The sequence below is a fragment of the Oreochromis aureus genome, linkage group 6 (assembly GCF_013358895.1).
Source record: "Oreochromis aureus strain Israel breed Guangdong linkage group 6, ZZ_aureus, whole genome shotgun sequence".
Classification (NCBI taxonomy): Eukaryota; Metazoa; Chordata; class Actinopteri; order Cichliformes; family Cichlidae; genus Oreochromis; species Oreochromis aureus.
Window position 1 is genome coordinate 42,750,222 of NC_052947.1, and position 17,489 is coordinate 42,767,710.

A 17,489-nucleotide genomic window follows, 5' to 3' on the forward strand; every position below is an offset into this window, starting at 1 on the left:
TCATGTTGGGTTTTTACACTCAAAAAAGGATATGGCTAGAAAAACAGCATCCTGCAAGTGATGGGCTCTCCTTCAGCACACCTGGCCCTGTGAGAACCCAGGAGCAGCTCGTGCTCGCACTGACTGTGGTTTAGACGCCACGCTCCGTCCTCTGCTCTGCTCGTCCTCTTCTTATGCCAAGCACACATCTGCATTAAATATAACATCTGGATCTGACCCGACTTTCTGCCTGCTGCAGATCCACATAGACGAGAACGACGTGGACGACTGCTTCAGAGGTCTGTTTGGACAGCTGGCAGGAGGGGTGAGCCGATCACAGAGCAACCCATTAAACTCTGTCTGACGTCCCACTGAGCCGTCTGTCTGTCTGTAGGACTGTGAGATCTCCGTGTTCGAGCTGCAGAAGATCCTGAACAGAGTGGTGACCAAACGTAAGATGCACATGGCACAGAAGCGCCCTGTTCTCGCCTGCAGGTCTCACGTGTTCATCTGTTTGTGTTGCAGGCTCTGACATCCAGACCAGCGGGTTCAGCATCGCAACGTGCCGCAACATGATCAACCTCCTGGACGTATCCTTCTATCAGCTTTCATGCTTCACTGTCGCGTTTTATGTCAAAGTGTCAAGCACTCGTGTTACTCGCAGGTATTATTTCAGCGTCCAACGAAAACACAAAACCACACAAACGAGCGAACAGGAAGTGCAAAACACTCATTCCTGCAGCCCTGTGTCTGTAAAGCTTTTATTCTGAAAGCCTCCTCACCGGTCTGTCTGTGATCAGAGGACTCTTACTGTGAAAAGTCTCTGAGGTCAGTTCCCTTCCTGAACTCTGCCGCAGAAAGATGGCACCGGGAAGCTGGGGCTGGTCGAGTTTAAGGTGCTGTGGACCAAGATCGAGAACTACCTGGTGAGTACAGGCCGGGAGAGCGTGATGAAGGTGAGGGTGGTAGAACGATCAGTACACCGGTTCCTCTGCGCGCTCACTAAACCTGACATGCACACGTTCTCACTAATCAGGTGTTATGACACCTAGCAGCAGGCTGGCGCTCTTTCATCGCGATAACGTCTCATTTGTAGCCACAAAAGTTTAACATTATCTCATGCAAAGCTTAAATAATGCATCAGAGCACCACCTAGTGTTGGGTTTATGTCACAGCTGCCCCAAATTACCAGTATCAATACTTAATCCACCAGTGTGCACAAACACTTTAATATAATTAAGTTTTTAATTTAAATAGATAATTACTGCTGTTATCATCGACTCAAATGTACTTTTTTACTTAAAAAAATAATAAAGCATATTATTGTCTGTGAAGGTTCTCAGTCATCCAGGTCATCGTAGTCTAAGGAGCTTGGAAAGAAAAGCGTCTGGACTACTTTAAGTTGCTTTAAGATGTTTCACCTCTCAGCAGAGAAGCTTCTTCAGTTCTAGGGTCAAATGGTGGAGAGTCCCAGAGACCCTGTGGGATGATAATAATAATAATAATAATAATAATAAAGATTATTATTATTATTATTATTATTGTTGTTAAGATAAATTATTAGTTAGTTCATTCCTGAACAGAAGCGAATTTTGGTGGTTTGACGTTATGATTTATTAATTAGTGACAGCTCAGACGCCCACACTGTATATGATCATGTTGCCTGGCAACCACATTAAAATCCCAGGTGAAACCAGAGTGTGTTACTGTCAGATCTCTGGAAGATGGCGTGACCGCTCGCTGGAGCAGCCCTCTTTGTTCTACAGTCTTTGTGCAGATGATTGCACAGCTGATCGCACAGCTGGAGTGTTGGAGCTTGGCGGTCTGGTGACTCAGACGGGCTCTCCTCCACAGTCCTCGTTTATAAAGTGCTTTAGGAACAGAGCAGTGCTCAGTGGGGTAATTAGCCTGTGGCGCTTCGCGGCCCGTTTGACTCTAGCTAAACGAGTAAAAGAGTGTTTGTGGCAGCTGCTCAAAGCTTTGATCTGCTGTGATATCAGAGGTGGGTCGAGTATCCAAAAAATGTACTCAAGTAAGAGTATCATTACTTTAAAATATTATTACTCAAGTAAAAGTAAAAGTAGTCGTCAAAAAGTTAATCGAGTAAGAGTAAAAAAGTACTTGGTGAAAAGGCTACTCAAGTACTGAGTAAATAGCGAGTAACTGTTTGAAACGTCCGATTTATTTTATAAATAAATGCTATCAGACAATCAAAAATAAATAAATATATAAATTTTAGTATTTTCAAAAGGAATATATGTAAAAAGATCCACAAAATAAGGCACAACAATTCTAATTTCAAGATTTCAGTTTTTCGCAACGTAAAGCTTTTTCAAGCAAAACCCACAGAAAATATATTCGCATTTACAGCAGCCTCAGAGAAAACATTAGAACGAGGCAACTTCAACATAACAGACTACAGCTGATGCGCCAGAATGTCATACTAGGGGTGGTTCTTTTAAATACAAGGAGGGATTAAGTAAATCAGAAACAAATGACACAGAGATGCAACAGGTATAATCAGGAAAAGTTTATTCCCAAGGCGGACAGCAGGAATAAAAAAAAAGAAAACAACACATCTGTGCTAAAATTCCACAGGAATAGACATTCTAACAAAACTTATTTTGTATACTAAAATACCCTGAAGTATAGACAGTGGATTAACACAATGTAATATGTAAAAACTACACTCACAAATAAACACTGAAATCAGAGTAAAACTAATTATAAAAGACAAATACAAATTTCCACTATGTGGATGTACATATGTGTATGGCTCACTTTACCATAAATTGTTTCTTCAGTCAGTGAAATGGTGCTTCAGCTTCAGCAGCAGTTGGCTCTCAAGGTTCTTGCTGTGAAGCTGTGACCGTTTGGCAGTGAACAGGAGTCCTGCATGACTAAAAAGTCTCTCACAGGCTGCAGATGCAGGAAGAGCTGTATTGACTTTGATCGACAGCTTCTTGATCTGAGGAAAGCCATGCAATACATCCACACCTCCAGTGAATGGACATTGGACAGTGAAAGGTATCTCTCCAGCTCCTCTGCTTCTGGCTTTCCTGACCCCATGGATCCATCATCTTCGTGGGTTAGGCTGCTGTTTGTGCTGGCCTCACCCAGCTCTGTGTCTAGGTGATGTCTGATGAAGTGGAGACCTGTGGAAAGATGTAAGGTTTTCAAAAGAATTAGGTCTGGTCATTATAGTGCTGTATACACTGCCAAGCTGCAGATGTTTGTTTGGAGCTAGCCTCCCAAAGCTGCCCATACACGGTGCGATTTGGCCCATTTTGAGCGGATTTTTCAGTCGCGCAACCGTTTTGGGGATCGGCCGTGTTTTGCCTTAATCGTGTGTGCATCGTGTAGTATACATGGGGTAACGATAAGCAGTTAACACCTCACGACCAGCTCCCAATCATCAATCGTATGGTCGCATGATAATCAAACCAGTTTGAAATCTTGTCACCTCTCACACTGCGCAGCACAAACACAGAAATGAAAGAAAAGGTGGAGCGGCACGGCAGCGCAGCGTGTGATCTGGACAAAAGAGATGGAGGCACAACTTGGTGGATGAAGCAAGCTCATCCGATGCATAGCGTAGAGCTGCCACGGGGCAAAAGAAAAATAGAGCTATATCACGTTATAACGTAAACAGTTTATTGTTCTAACAATATACCTTTCACGTTTGAACAATTTATATTGTACGAACGTGATAATTATGTATAATGCAATAACGTGATATTATATTGTACAAACATTAAAAGTATATTGTTAGAACAATAAACCTTTCATGTTATAACGTGACATAGCTCTATTTTTCTTTTGCCTGGGTGGCAGCTCTACGCTTCCGTATCCGAGGCTTTTCAATGTGGCCTCACAAAATTATCACGACTACAACAACCATGAAGAGTTGGATGGACATTGCTGCTCAATCACAGCTGCCTGGTCAATGTTTTTCATTAGTAATTTAGCAGAGTTGATGGTGTGTGTGTGTCTGTGTGAGTGAAAGACAGAGAGGGAGAGCGAGGGACAGATTTTGTATGATAAGCTTCATGTTATGGACGCACAGTTTGAGCACTCAGGTCGCATCAGAGCATCAGGCCGTATAGTGTGAGACCCTGCATCGAGACCTATGAACTTCTAACCCCTGCAATTTAATTGTACAGTTTGAGCAGGAGCGGAATAACGTGACTGAAAAAAATCGCACAGTGTTTGCCCAGCTTAATGCAGACTGTTTAAACTAAACAAGCTGCTGTTTCACATAATACACCCTGTCAGCCGCAGTATTGCCTTCTGTTTTAACAGTTAAAGCAGTAAAGACGAGCTGTTTGCATGTTCGCGGAACTCTAGCGTCATTACCCAGGCTAGCTGTTAGCTTATAGCTCACGCTAGCTAACCAGCGAGCAGTTAAAAAGACAGCCGAAGCTGCACAAAACACCCACAAAGATATCTCACTACAACGTAGCGCCGGAAATATGACTCGCAGCTCGAGCTCGACACAGCTGCTGTAACATAAGACTGACATCCAGCTAACCACAGCTAAAAAGATCCATCCATCCATCCATCCATCCTCATCCGCTTTATCCGAAGTCGGGTCGCGGGGGCAGCAGCCTAAGCAGAGAAGCCCAGACCTCCCTCTCCCCAGCCACCTCCTCCAGCTCATCCGGGGGAACACCAAGGCGTTCCCAGGCCAGCCGAGAGATATAATCTCTCCAGCGCGTCCTGGGTCTGCCCTGGGCCTCCTCCCGGTGGGACATGCCCGAACACCTCACCCAGGAGGCGCCCAGGGGCATCCTTGTCAGATGCCCGAACCACCTCAACTGGCTCCTTTCGATGTGGAGGAGCAGCGGCTCTACTCTGAGCCCCTCCCGGATGGCCGAACTTCTCACCCTATCTCTAAGGGAGAGGCCAGCCACCCTTCGGAGGAAGCTCATTTCTGCCGCTTGTATCCGCGATCTCGTTCTTTCGGTCACTACCCACAGCTCGTGGCCATAGGTGAGGGTCGGGACGAGATCGACCGGTAAATTGAGAGCTTCGCTTTTACACTCAGCTCCCTCTTCACCACGACGGACCGGTGCAGCGTCCGCATCACTGCAGCCGCAGCACCAATCCGTCTGTCGATCTCCGGCTCCCTTCTCCCATCACTCGCGAACAAGACCCCGAGATACTTGAACTCCTCCACTTGGGGCAGGAACTCATCCCGACCCGGAGTGGGCACTCCACCCTTTTCCGGCTGAGAACCATGGCCTCAGATTTGGAGGTGCTGATCCTCATTCCTGCTGCTTCACACTCGGCTGCGAACCGTTCCAGTGCGAGCTGGAGGCCCCCACCGATGAAGCCATCAGAACCACATCATCCGCAAAAAGCAGAGATGAGATTCTGAGGCCACCAAGTGGAAGCCCTCCGCCACTTGGCTGCGCCTAGAAATCCTGTCCATAAAATTATGAACAGAATCGGTGATAAAGGGCAGCCCTGGCGGAGCCCATCACCCACCGGAAACAAGTCCGACTTATTGCCGGCAATGCGAACCAAACTCTTACAACGGTTGTATAGGGATCGAATGGCCCGTAGCAGTGGGCCAGACACCCCATACTCCCGCAACACCTCCCACAGGACACCCGAGGGACACGGTCGAATGCCTTCTCCAAGTCCACAAAACACATGTAGACTGGTTGGGCAAACTCCCATGCACCCTCAAGTATCCTCGAGAGGATAAAGAGCTGGTCCAGTGTTCCGCGACCAGGACGAAAACCGCATTGTTCCTCCTGTATCCGAGGTTCGACTAACGGACGAACTCTCCTTTCCAGCACCCTGGCATAGACTTTCCCAGGGAGGCTGAGGAGTGTGATCCCCTGTAGTTGGAACACACCCTCCGGTCTCCCCTCTTAAAGATGGGGACCACCACCCGGTCTGCCAGTCCAGGGTACTGCCCCTGATCTCCACGCAACATTGTAGAGGCGTGTCAACCAGGACAGCCCTACAACGTCCAGAGCCTTCAGGAACTCGGGCGGACCTCATCAACACCAGGGGCTCTGCCACCGAGGAGTTGTTTAACTGCCTCAGTGACCTCGACCCAAAAAATTGGCGGGTCATTCCCTCATCCCCAGACTCTGCTTCCTCCTCGGAAGACGTGTCAGTGGGATTAAGGAGGTCCTCAGTATTCCTTCCACCGCCTGACAATTTTCTCAGTCGACGTCAGCAGCGCACCGCCAGCACTATACACAGTGCAGGTAGAGCACCGCTTTCCCCTCCTGAGACGCCTGACGGTTTGCCAGAATCTCTTCGAGGCAGTCCGAAAGTCTTTTCCATGGCCTCTCCGAACTCCTCCCACACCCGAGTTTTTGCTTCAGCCACTGCCCGAGCCGCATTCCGCTTGGCCTGTCGATACCTGTCAGCTGCCTCTGGAGTCCCACAGGCTAACCAAGCCCGATAGGACTCCTTCTTCAGCCTGGTGGCTCCCTTCACCTCTGGTGTCCACCATTTGGTTGGGGATTACCACCACGGCAGGCACCAACCACCTTGCGGCCGCAGCTCAATGCAGCAACCCGGCAATGGAGACGCTGAACATGGTCCATTCGGACTCAATGTCCCCGTCTCCCTCGGAATGTTGTTGAAGCTCTGCCGGAGGTGTGCGCTGAAGATCTCGCGGACTGGGGCCTCTGCTAGACGTTCCCAGCACACCCTCACCACGCGTTTAGGTGCACCGGGTCTGTCCAGCGTCCTCCCCGCCACCTGATCCAACTCACCACCAGGTGGTGATCAGTTGACAGCTCAGCCCCTCTCTTTACCCGAGTGTCCAGAACATATGGTCGCAAGTCTGGTGATACGATTACAAAATCGATCATCGACCTGCGGCCTAGAGCATCCTGGTGCCACGTGCACTTATGGACACTCTTATGTTCGAACAAGGTGTTCGTTATGGCCAAACTGTGATTTGCACAGAAGTCCAATAACAAAACACCACTCGGGTTCAGATCAGGAGGCCGTTCCTCCCAATCACGCCCCTCCAGGTCTCGCTGTCGTTACCCACGTGAGCATTGAAGTCTCCCAGTAGGACAACAGAGTCTCCAGGTGGGGCACCTTCCAGCACCCCCAGGGACTCTAAGAAGGCTGGGTACTCTGAACTGCTACTCGGCGCATAAGCGCAGATGACAGTCAGGACCCGTTCCCGACCCTGAGGCACAGGGAACAAACCCTCTCATCCACTGGGAAAAACCCCAGCGTACGGCAGCAAGCCGGGGATATTAGAATACCCACCCCAGCCCGCCGCCTCTCACCAGGGGCAACTCCAGACTGAGACAGAGTCCAGCCCCTCTCCAGGAGACTAGTTCCAGAGCCCAAGCCATGCGTGAGGTGAGCCCGACTATATCTAGCCGGTACTTCTCAACCTCACGCACTAACTCAGGCTCCTTCCCCACCAGAGAGGTGACATTCCATGTCCCTATTGCCAGTCTTGGCAGCCGGGATCGGTCCGCCAGGGCCTCCGCTCCTGGCCGCCGCGACACACATTGCACCCGACCCCTATGGCGCCTCCTGCGGGTGGTGGGCCTGCGGGAGGATGGGCCCATGTCTCCTCTTCGGGCTGTGCCCGGCCGGGCCCCATGGACCAAGGCCCGGCCACCAGACGCCGCCCTCGGGCACCCTCCCGGGCCTGGCTCCAGGGCGGGCCCCGGTAACCTATCCCGGGCAGGGTAAACTGTTCCCTCGATGTTCTTTTCATACGGGTCTTCTGAATCGCTCTTTGTCTGGTCCCTCACCCAGGACCAATTTGCCATGGAGACCCTACCAGGGAGCAAAAGCCCCAGACAACATAGCCCCTGGGATCCCTGTGACACACAAACCCCTCCACCACGATAAGGTAGCGATTCACGGAGAGGAGCTAAAAAGATATTTAGAGAAAACTTACCGTTTCCTCAGTTGTTTCACGCTGAAAAGTTGGTTTGTTTTGGCTCTCCCTGTAGACACACTGCAGACATAGCTGTTCTTTTGTGCTGCTTTTAAGCGAAACATTCTTTGTATGTGAGGCCAAAGGTGTTCATCCTCTTCGGCTCTAGCATAGACTCTGCAATAGTGATGCGCGAATCATGAACGAATCGTTCAATACTCGAGAATCACTTTACTGACTCGTGAATCATGATTCACAAGCGCAACTGACTCACTGACTCATCCCTGTTGCTGTTAGCAAACTAATTTCATTAGTAGAAATATATCTAGCTTATAATTCAAATTGTGAAGAAAAACACAACATCCAGTATCTTAACAAAAACATTTCTGCTCTGAACTGGAAGAAAAAACCCTGAGTAGAAGCTCACATCAAGACAATAGCTCCTCGGTTCACAGTAGCATCGCTCTGCTAACATGCTAACAGCACATTTGAGCTACTCACCCCTCCCTTCCTGCGCTGAATCGTAGGGGAAGCAAATCACTCAGGACTCACTAACCCTCTCCCTCCTGTGCTGAATCAGAAGCGTAAGCAAATCACTCAGGACTCACTAACCCCTCCCTCCTGTGCTGAATCATAAAGCGCGAATCACTCATGACTCGCTCACCCCTCCCCCTGTGCTGAATCATAAAGCGCGAATCACTCATGACTCGCTAACCCCCTCCCTCCTGTGCTGAATCATAAAGCGCGAATCACTCATGACTCGCTCACCCCTCCCTCCTGTGCTGAATCATAAAGCGCGAATCACTCATGACTCGCTAACCCCTCCCTCCTGTGCTGAATCATAGAGCGAACGAATCACTCACTCACTCACACTCCCCCTCCCTCCTGGCTCGCAGCTACTTCTTCTTCTTCTTGGTTGGCAACCAATGTTTAAAGCACTACCGCCCCCTGGCTCACAGCTCAGTGGACATTTAGATGAGAAAATATATATTTGACACATGTAAGGACAATACTAATAAAATAAAAATAAACAAAATAAATATTCCCTTTAGAAATTCTTTTTGCTCTTTTTGCTATATAAAATAGTTGTTTTCTTTAAGAATCACTCATCTTAGCAGTAGGATTTACATTAAAAGAGAAACAAATTAAGTTTGAGTGAAAATGTACATTTTTGGCACTCTCTGGTCAACTGACTCAGTGACTCAAATGACTCAAAAAACCCGATTCACTTTGGTGAGTGACTCATTAAAACTCGATTCAGTAAAAAGAATCAAATTTACCATCACTACTCTACAATCATATTTCTTCTTTCCGTGTGTCCGCTACTTTGAAACGCTTGGGCCGCTCCGCCCGCCACGGTTTCAAACTGGTCATGTGACTGTATGGCCACGTCTCATTGGTAAAAAAGTTACCGGAAACTCCACTGACGGCATGTGTTAATGTGTTAAACTAATTTTTTTTTTTAAAGTAAGGAGTCGAATTTTGCAAATGTAGCGGAGTAAAAGTACCGTTTCTTCTTCATAAATGTACTCAAGTAAAAGTAAAAAGTATCGTGCAAAAAAGGTACTTAAAAAGTACATTTTTTTCAAAAACTTACTCAAGTAAATGTAACGGAGTAAATGTAGCTCGTTACTACCCACCTCTGTGTGATATTGATAGCATCGATTAGTTTGGTCCTAGCGCTCCTTCGTCCTCCATCCGCTGTGGTGCCTTCACCCTCGGATACACAACGGCCGTTTATCAATGCCCAAGTACGCGAGTACGTACTTGCGTTCTCGGTGAGTACGCACCCGCCGAGAACGCGAGCACGGACTCGCGATATGTACAATTGGAACACCTGCGACGTGATGATGTCACAGGTCCGAGTTTTACTGCCGCCCCCTCCTAATTTAACTGTGAGTAACATGTTATGAAGCTTAACTGTAATCACAGCCAAACCGGTTTACTCAGGAACAAATAAAACACTGAAATAAACCAAACATTAACATTTAGAAGTGATCTAAGTGACTTATATATCATTTTTAACCTCAGTAGTGAAACCTCTATTAATAAAAATAGTGTACATGTACATACGTGTACATACCTTAATAAAAACAAGCAGGTGAGATGTTAGAACGCTTTTATTTCTATTCTAGTGGACACTCAATACTATAGACAGCTGCTGGGGTTTCTTTAACCTGAGTAGTGAGAAGTCCGCGCGCAGGGGGGCGGGGGGGGGTGAAAACGATGTGCCGGGAGTCCGCTGTTGAGTTTTGGACGAAATGCATTCTGGGATATATAGCTGTCCCAAGTCCACACCGATGCATGCTCGATAAAACGGGCGGATCGAGAACACATCCGGGACTTTTTCGCGTTCTCGGCTTGATGCGCGTTCAATTGAAACAGTACTTGGGCTGTGTCCCAATTCAGGGTCTGCACGCTTGAAACGCACACACCACGCATTACTACGTACGGTGCGTACTACTAGTACGGGAAGTGCGGAAGTGAGAGGCTTGTGAAATGGGACGGTCTAGCCTTCGTCGCGCTGTTCAGGTTGCCTAGCAACCATGATTCTAACCGCGAGAAATGTTTCAGACAGCTTTGTGTGACAGAAATGAAGGAGAAAAAATGTTTTGTTGGTCATTCATTTTTGTCATGACATCACTTTGATCAGTTGAGACCACAGGACTGTATCCACACCCTCACTTATCTTAACTGCACTACTGTATAGCTCTGTGTAAATAATCATTCTGTACATACAATAATTTTTAACCTTACAACTGTTTACAACTTGCATAGTTCCCATTTCTGTATAACTGTATATCTCATACTTCTGTAAAGTTATTTATTTCATATTCTGTATAGTTTTTCATATTTATATCCTGTTCATATCCTGTACATAGCTTGTACTCACTACAGCCTGTACACACCTATAGTTATAGAATATTCACAACATACTTCATACCGTGTACATTATAACATACCACAATAGACCCATTTCTGTAATATACTTGCATATCTATATTATTGCTAATATATATTGTAATATATCTATATCACTAAAGCACTTCTGGATGGATGCAAACTGCATTTCGTTGCCCTGTACCTGTGCATGTGCAATGACAATAAAGTTTAATTCTATTCTAATTCTATTCTGTAAAACATGATAGTTGGGCTTCATTTCTGTACTGAACGGTCATTTCAAGATTAGTTAGTAAATAACAATTAGCTAATGTTGTTCAAGAGACTAAAGTCATCTTACTGTGGTAATGTTAATATAATATGGACAATATTATATGTATTGTCAGATTATATATATATATATATATATATATATATATGTATGAGCTTGAACTCTGGGTCAAAGACTCAAGTTGCAGTTATTTATATTTCCTATCACCTTAAATCTTCACTCAAAGACAAGTATCTCTGACAGTGTATATACAGATGTATTATATATAAGAGACAAACATTGTTCTTTCAATATGTTGGCATTACTAAATTTGGCTCAGTGCTTACATATATGTGTAAAAAGAAAATGTACGAGCTGTGATAACTGTTTCTGATAGAATGAAGATCAGACTGATATATGAAATATTCCTTTATTGGGTGAGAAAATCAGACCATGTCATAACTGCTTTAAGTCATACAGAATAGATATCAGAGCCTTAAACAGGCTGACTTCTGCTAAATGGGTCAAACTGGGCAGAAAGTCTACAAACACATAACATCCTTATAGAATATGATGTAACACTATAGATCAACTTAGCTCAGAATATATAAAGCATATAAACAATTACAGCAATATGATGCAACAAACACAGCAGTGCTACTAATCCAAAATACTCAAAGCTTCATAGAACTGAAACAAACATTTATTTTTAGCTCCATTCTGCTGCTGATACATACTTTAGGTTTCTGAATATTAAACTTGTTGCTGCCTTTCATAGTGTGTAACTTGAAGGCCCTGAGTACTTTCTCCCACACTGAAAACACTGGGATGATAACATTATTTGAACATTACCTAATAAGACTGATTCAGGACAGACAATTAGTTATGTTAAACTTTCCTAGCAGTCCTTCACAAACAGGGAACAGTCTGTCTATTCTCTCCATCTGTCAGCTGCTGCTGGCTCTTCCTCCTCCTCTTCCTCACACACTGCTGAGTTTGTCCTGGTGGATCATCAGGGGTGCAAAGCCTCACAGATGATGTGCAGCAGTGGGTCCCTCAGTCTGTCCTCACTCTGGACACTTGCAGTTGTCACACATGGAAATCAAATGTGTGATAAGCTGCAGGATTCAAACACAAGTGTAACTTATAAATACATGTTCATACTTTTATTCCACAATCAGAGAGAAAGAAACAGAGAGAGAGTGCAGGACAGACAGACAGGTGACAGTCTCAGGTGTATACACTGCTACAAAACAGCACAAGAGAAGGAGGATTTAGTGTTTGTGTTATTACGAGTGCTAAACAAGAAGAGTTCCCAGATGGTCCAGTGGACACATGTGTGACTCCTGTGATTAAAGCATCTTTCTTTCAGCTTAACGAGTGAACCGTCAGCTCGTTCAAACACACGTTAAAGTCCGTTTGGCTCGACACCACCGAACAGAGGCAGCAATATAACATAGCTAACATTAACAGTGCAGTGAATCCTGCTTGTGCCGTCATATTCAGGACTGCAAACCGAGCAGCATCACTGACTTTCAGCTTGTTGTGTTTGTGGATATATGGCTGACTTTAATTATCCATAAAATCATCACATTCTCTGTAAGATTAAGGTCGACTATTGTATTATTATATTTTAAATGCTTTAAAACCAAGTTACCGCTGAAAGTACAAACATCACTAATGTCACATAACTTTGCCGACATGTGGCCAACAGTAATGTTTTAATGTTCTTAAACATTCGCACATAAATAAGTGACATCATATTCAGTACTTACTTTTGACAGTTCACTCTTCGGCCGCTCCCTTCTGCCGTATTTTGCGGCAAAATTATTCACACCCACCGCCGCGGTATGGATTGTGGGATATATGGGGCCACGAAGCGTGCACCGGACCACGCTTGATATTTGGGGAAATCGACGGCGCATTTGGAGTATGCATTTGAAGTGCACTTTGAATTGGGACAGCCGTCGTCGCGTGGCGGTGACGTAATCGCACTTGAAATGCGTACTTCAAGCGTGCAGACCCTGGCTGTGTCCGAATTCAGGGGAAGGATGCTTAAAATGCCATATTTGGATGCAATGACGTCACAGCTACACGACGAGGACTGTCCGAATTCAAAGAGCACTCAAAATGTGGTGACAAATGCGTCCTACTTTTCTGCGAATTTGAGGCTTAGCTGTGTCCGAATTCAGAGGAAGGATGCTTCGATGCCATATTTGGAGGCAATGACGTCACGGCGACGCGACGAAGGGTGTCTGAATTCAAAGCTCAAAATGTGGCGACAAATGCGTCCTACTTTGCCCTGAATTCTAAGGATGGTCTGATGTATCCTTCATGTCCTACTATATCCCAGGATTCATTGCGGGTCATAGAGGAGATTTGTTTCTGATAACGATGGTGGTCGAAGCAGGAGAGGAAAACACTTTCAAATGTAAGTATATGAAAATCTGGTTGTACAAAAGTTAAATTGTTATAGCGGTCATTTTGTTAAGCTTTGGGCATCTGCATAGACATGTTTCTTTTCTTTAAAATAACCATAAACCAGCTTGTATCGGGGGTCCCGCGATTTGTCATGTATTGCCGCTTACATACAGCTAATTTTGATTTTTTCGAATTGGTGATATGTTGTGGGGAACAAAGACCAAACGGCTTAATTTATTAAAACGAGGAGAAAACGATCACCTCTTCACTGGGGTGAAGAATTGGGCCGCTACGGCGTGGATGTACAAGAATAAATCAATTTACGCATCATATTCATATGAGTGCGGTCCTATTAACCCTCATGCTGTACAGCAGCGGTCCCCAACTTTTTTGCGCCACAGACCGGTTTATGTCAGACACGGAGCGGCCTTTAAGGTATCGCGGATAAATACAACCACATAAAATGATCCGACCAAGACAAAAACTGTGGTATTTTGTAAATATAATAATAAACGTGAATGTACTGTGTAACTGTGTAACTTTATTAGCAGCGTCCTCCTGAAAATGCGCCAATATTGACAGTAACATCCTCCTCTCTGCCGCTTAATGCTCTCTGGTCGCTATGGTAACGTGTAAATATTTCTTTCAAAATAAGACACAACTACAACAAGGGAAAGACTCAGGGAAACCGAGTTAACGATAAAACCCTGAAAACCATAAATTTCACACCGGAGCCTCAACTCTCATGGCCCGGTACCAAACGACTCACGGACCGCTGCTGTACAGAAGCTGTGATGTTCAGACGGTGTTCCTCTGGTGTTCTGCTGTGAAAACCTTTGGGCTTAGGGATTAACATAGTTGCCATGGTTTCCTTTCTTCTCTTATTTGTTGTGTGTGATCAGGACAATTCTGAGAAGATGGGCCTGCAGGGGAAAGTCACCCCTTGCAGGCCAGAAGACATGAGATAACTTTAAAGAATACAAAAGCACGTATGTGTGTTATCAAGAAGATAATTCTCAAGAACACAAGTTAATAAATGTGCAATTACTAAGAGTTGTTGTGGTGTTTTTATTTGCCTGCTGTCATTTTTGATTTCCTCTGCCTTTAGGATTGCAAGTATCCAGGCTCAGGAGAGGGGGTCAGTGGGAAGCCCACTGCTGCTACTTGGCCCTGGTTTGCCCCCATGGATGAGGTGATAGGACAGATGCCTTCCATTAAGCCTCCTGTCCTAATTTCCTCTCTCCTGAGGACACCCAGGGCCAAGCACAGCAGTGGGTGACCAAAACGACAGCGATGACGGCTGCTCAGCCACCACGACAGGGAGAAAGAGGAAAAGAGATGATGAGCTGCTAGACCTCATCAGAGGACATGAGGCAGCAAAGAGAGGCTGAGGAGAGGAGAGCAGGAGAGGACGGACAGACTGTTTTCACTTCTAGAAAGATTAGTTCCCAAATGAGTTATGTATTGAGAAATTTATTTATTTGAATATATTTGTTACATTGTTATATGTGTTGCATTAGTTTAAAGGTTTTATGTTATTAATAAATTGATTCAAACAAACAGTAATTGTCACTGAACTCAATTTGATTTACAGGCATTTGTAACACGTATGAACATAACGCTAACTTTGAACAATATTACTTGGATATTTATTTGATAGCAATAAAGTAAATAACAATAACAATTAAACAAGAATATTTCAAATACACAGTATGTAAAGATGGAAAACAATATTTTCAGTTGTTCACACAGGATTAACCTGAGTGACCTGTTCCTGGACCGTTTCTTTAACAACTGTAATAGATTACAGGAAGTCTCTGGCAGTGTTGCTGAATCTGCCCGAGCAAGATCAGATGTGGATGAGCTGCTGCAACTGAGACCTGCGGTTTGTCTTTTCTGGTGGGCGAGTGGAGAATCACACAGGGTGGTCTGCAAAGAGAGCTTCAGGATGCTTCCTCCCACTGTCCACTGCATCGTCCATCCACAGGGTTTGCAGGGCTCACTCATGGCTGCCACACCACTAAGATGTTTTCAGAGATATGCAAGCAGGAGATGGTGGATGCTATATTATTAGTATAATACTTGTAACTCTGTAGCAGACAACAGTTTGATAAAGTGCTATGTATAAAAACAAACAAAAAAAAGATTCTATACGTTTCAAAGATATTTAGTTTATATATTTTATATGATACAGTACATGTGTGAGAATGACCGATGTTGTGGCAAAAAATGATCGTCTGCCAAAAACTGATTTCCGGTTTTTGCCCTAAACCGATTGCTCGTATTTAACCTGCTATAAATAACTTGTTGGTCTATAATACGTGAAACATGTCAAATGTGTCCCTCATTAGTGATATCAAGTCACTTTGAGCCACCAGCAACATTCCTGTAACAGGTAGAAGCTGCAATCAGTTTTTGGCAGTGACTTTTATATATCCTTTATTCATCCAGTTAAAAAAAAAAATCTTATTGACATTAGAAATTTATTTTTTAAGAGTAATCTGGCCAAGAGGACAGCAGACAGCGCAACACATATATCAATTGTACCTACATTATAAAGTTATAAAGATACTTGAACAACAGGTAATTGTTGTATATATAAAACCCCTTAGTAAACCATGTTCACCGAAGTCTATTTACCAACATACATAAAGATATTTCACATATTACACTCGGAAACATTGGAAATCAGTTTTGGCAGGCGAACACTTTTTTGGCACAACGCCGGCGATATTTCAATTATCCGTGTAATTAGCTAAGTAATTCCTAAATGCGTGTAGATTAAAGGAAATTATTTTACCTGGATATGATTGTCTCTGATGAGCCTAAGGTACAAAACGTGCGGGCGACGACGATAAGGTTTTTCTAGCTCCTCGAGAAATAAAATTGTCCAAACAACGGAGCGACATTTCTGGGTCCATTTTAAAGTTTTCGCGCCGTGGCGCTAGCGACCGGAAAAACACGCAAGTAAGGGCGGAGTTGAAGGCTAGGAGGCTGTCCACAGCCCATCTGTTATGTTGGATACTCATTGTTTGTTCAATAAAGTTTCTATGGAGAAAAAAAGGGGGCTGTCCAAGCCGCTCACTTCCTGACTACCCGTCTGTCTAAGGACACTACCTTGTGACGTAGGTAGGTAGTGTCCTTATGAGCATCCTTCCCCTGAATTCGGACACAGCCCCTGAATTGGGACACAGCCTTGGTCTCCGACTGATGACGTATCACGAGTACACGAGAACGCAAGTACGCACAAGTACGCATATTGATAAACGCCCAACGGCTTTGTGCCCAATCACAAAAGAGGCGGGGTTTGATTGCAGCAAACTCCGCCTCTTTCATGTGATCTCGCTCGTAGCTAGAGTAATGAACCCCAGACGTGTGCCTGATCATGTGATCGCACACCTGCTGCTTCAGTGACGCCAGACAGCGAACCAATTCTGGAGCCAGAGGTCATTGCGGCATTGGCGTGCTGATCTGACGCTGCTGTGATGTGTTTCTGTTGTCAGAAAGTCTACCGTGACAGGGACGTGGACAATTCAGGGACCATGAGCTCCATGGAGATGAGGTTGGCGGTGGAAGACGCAGGTGAGCTTCGTCAGGCCTGTTCGCTTGCTCGAGTGCTTACCTGTTTGACCTCTGTGTGCTACAGGTTTCTCCCTGAACAATCTGCTTCATCAGGTCCTGGTGGCTCGCTACAGCGAACCCGATCTCACCATCGACTTTGACAACTTCGTGGGCTGCTTGGTGCGTCTGGAGGCCATGTTCGGTGAGTCGTCGCAGCCCTGAGTCACAGATGTTTCCATCTTCATCCTCCTCTTCATCCTGTCCATTTCCTCTCTGCAGAGGCTTTCAGCGCGCTGGACAAAGACGGGTCAGGAACCATCGAGCTCAACTTGACGGAGGTACCATCTTCATTATTAACCACACAGCGATCCTCACTCAGCGTTGACAACGCTGAAGCAGGCTCCACCTACTGGTGACTCTGAGTAATTAAGAGTTGACCTTTTCATGACCCCTGAAGGGTTCCTCACCTGTAAGGAGGCAGAGCTCTAAGTGTAA

General features: G+C 45.3%; 1 protein-coding gene across 1 annotated transcript in view; it reads left to right on the forward strand.

The window, feature by feature from the left end:
• Window positions 1-17,489, forward strand: part of capn2l (calpain 2, (m/II) large subunit, like) — a 30,489-nt gene that overhangs the window by 12,498 nt on the left and 502 nt on the right. The window contains 7 exon segments of the mRNA XM_039613530.1: window positions 239-304; window positions 374-431; window positions 505-569; window positions 837-905; window positions 16,937-17,015; window positions 17,080-17,196; window positions 17,274-17,332. Coding sequence (XP_039469464.1) covers window positions 239-304; window positions 374-431; window positions 505-569; window positions 837-905; window positions 16,937-17,015; window positions 17,080-17,196; window positions 17,274-17,332 — 513 coding nt within the window.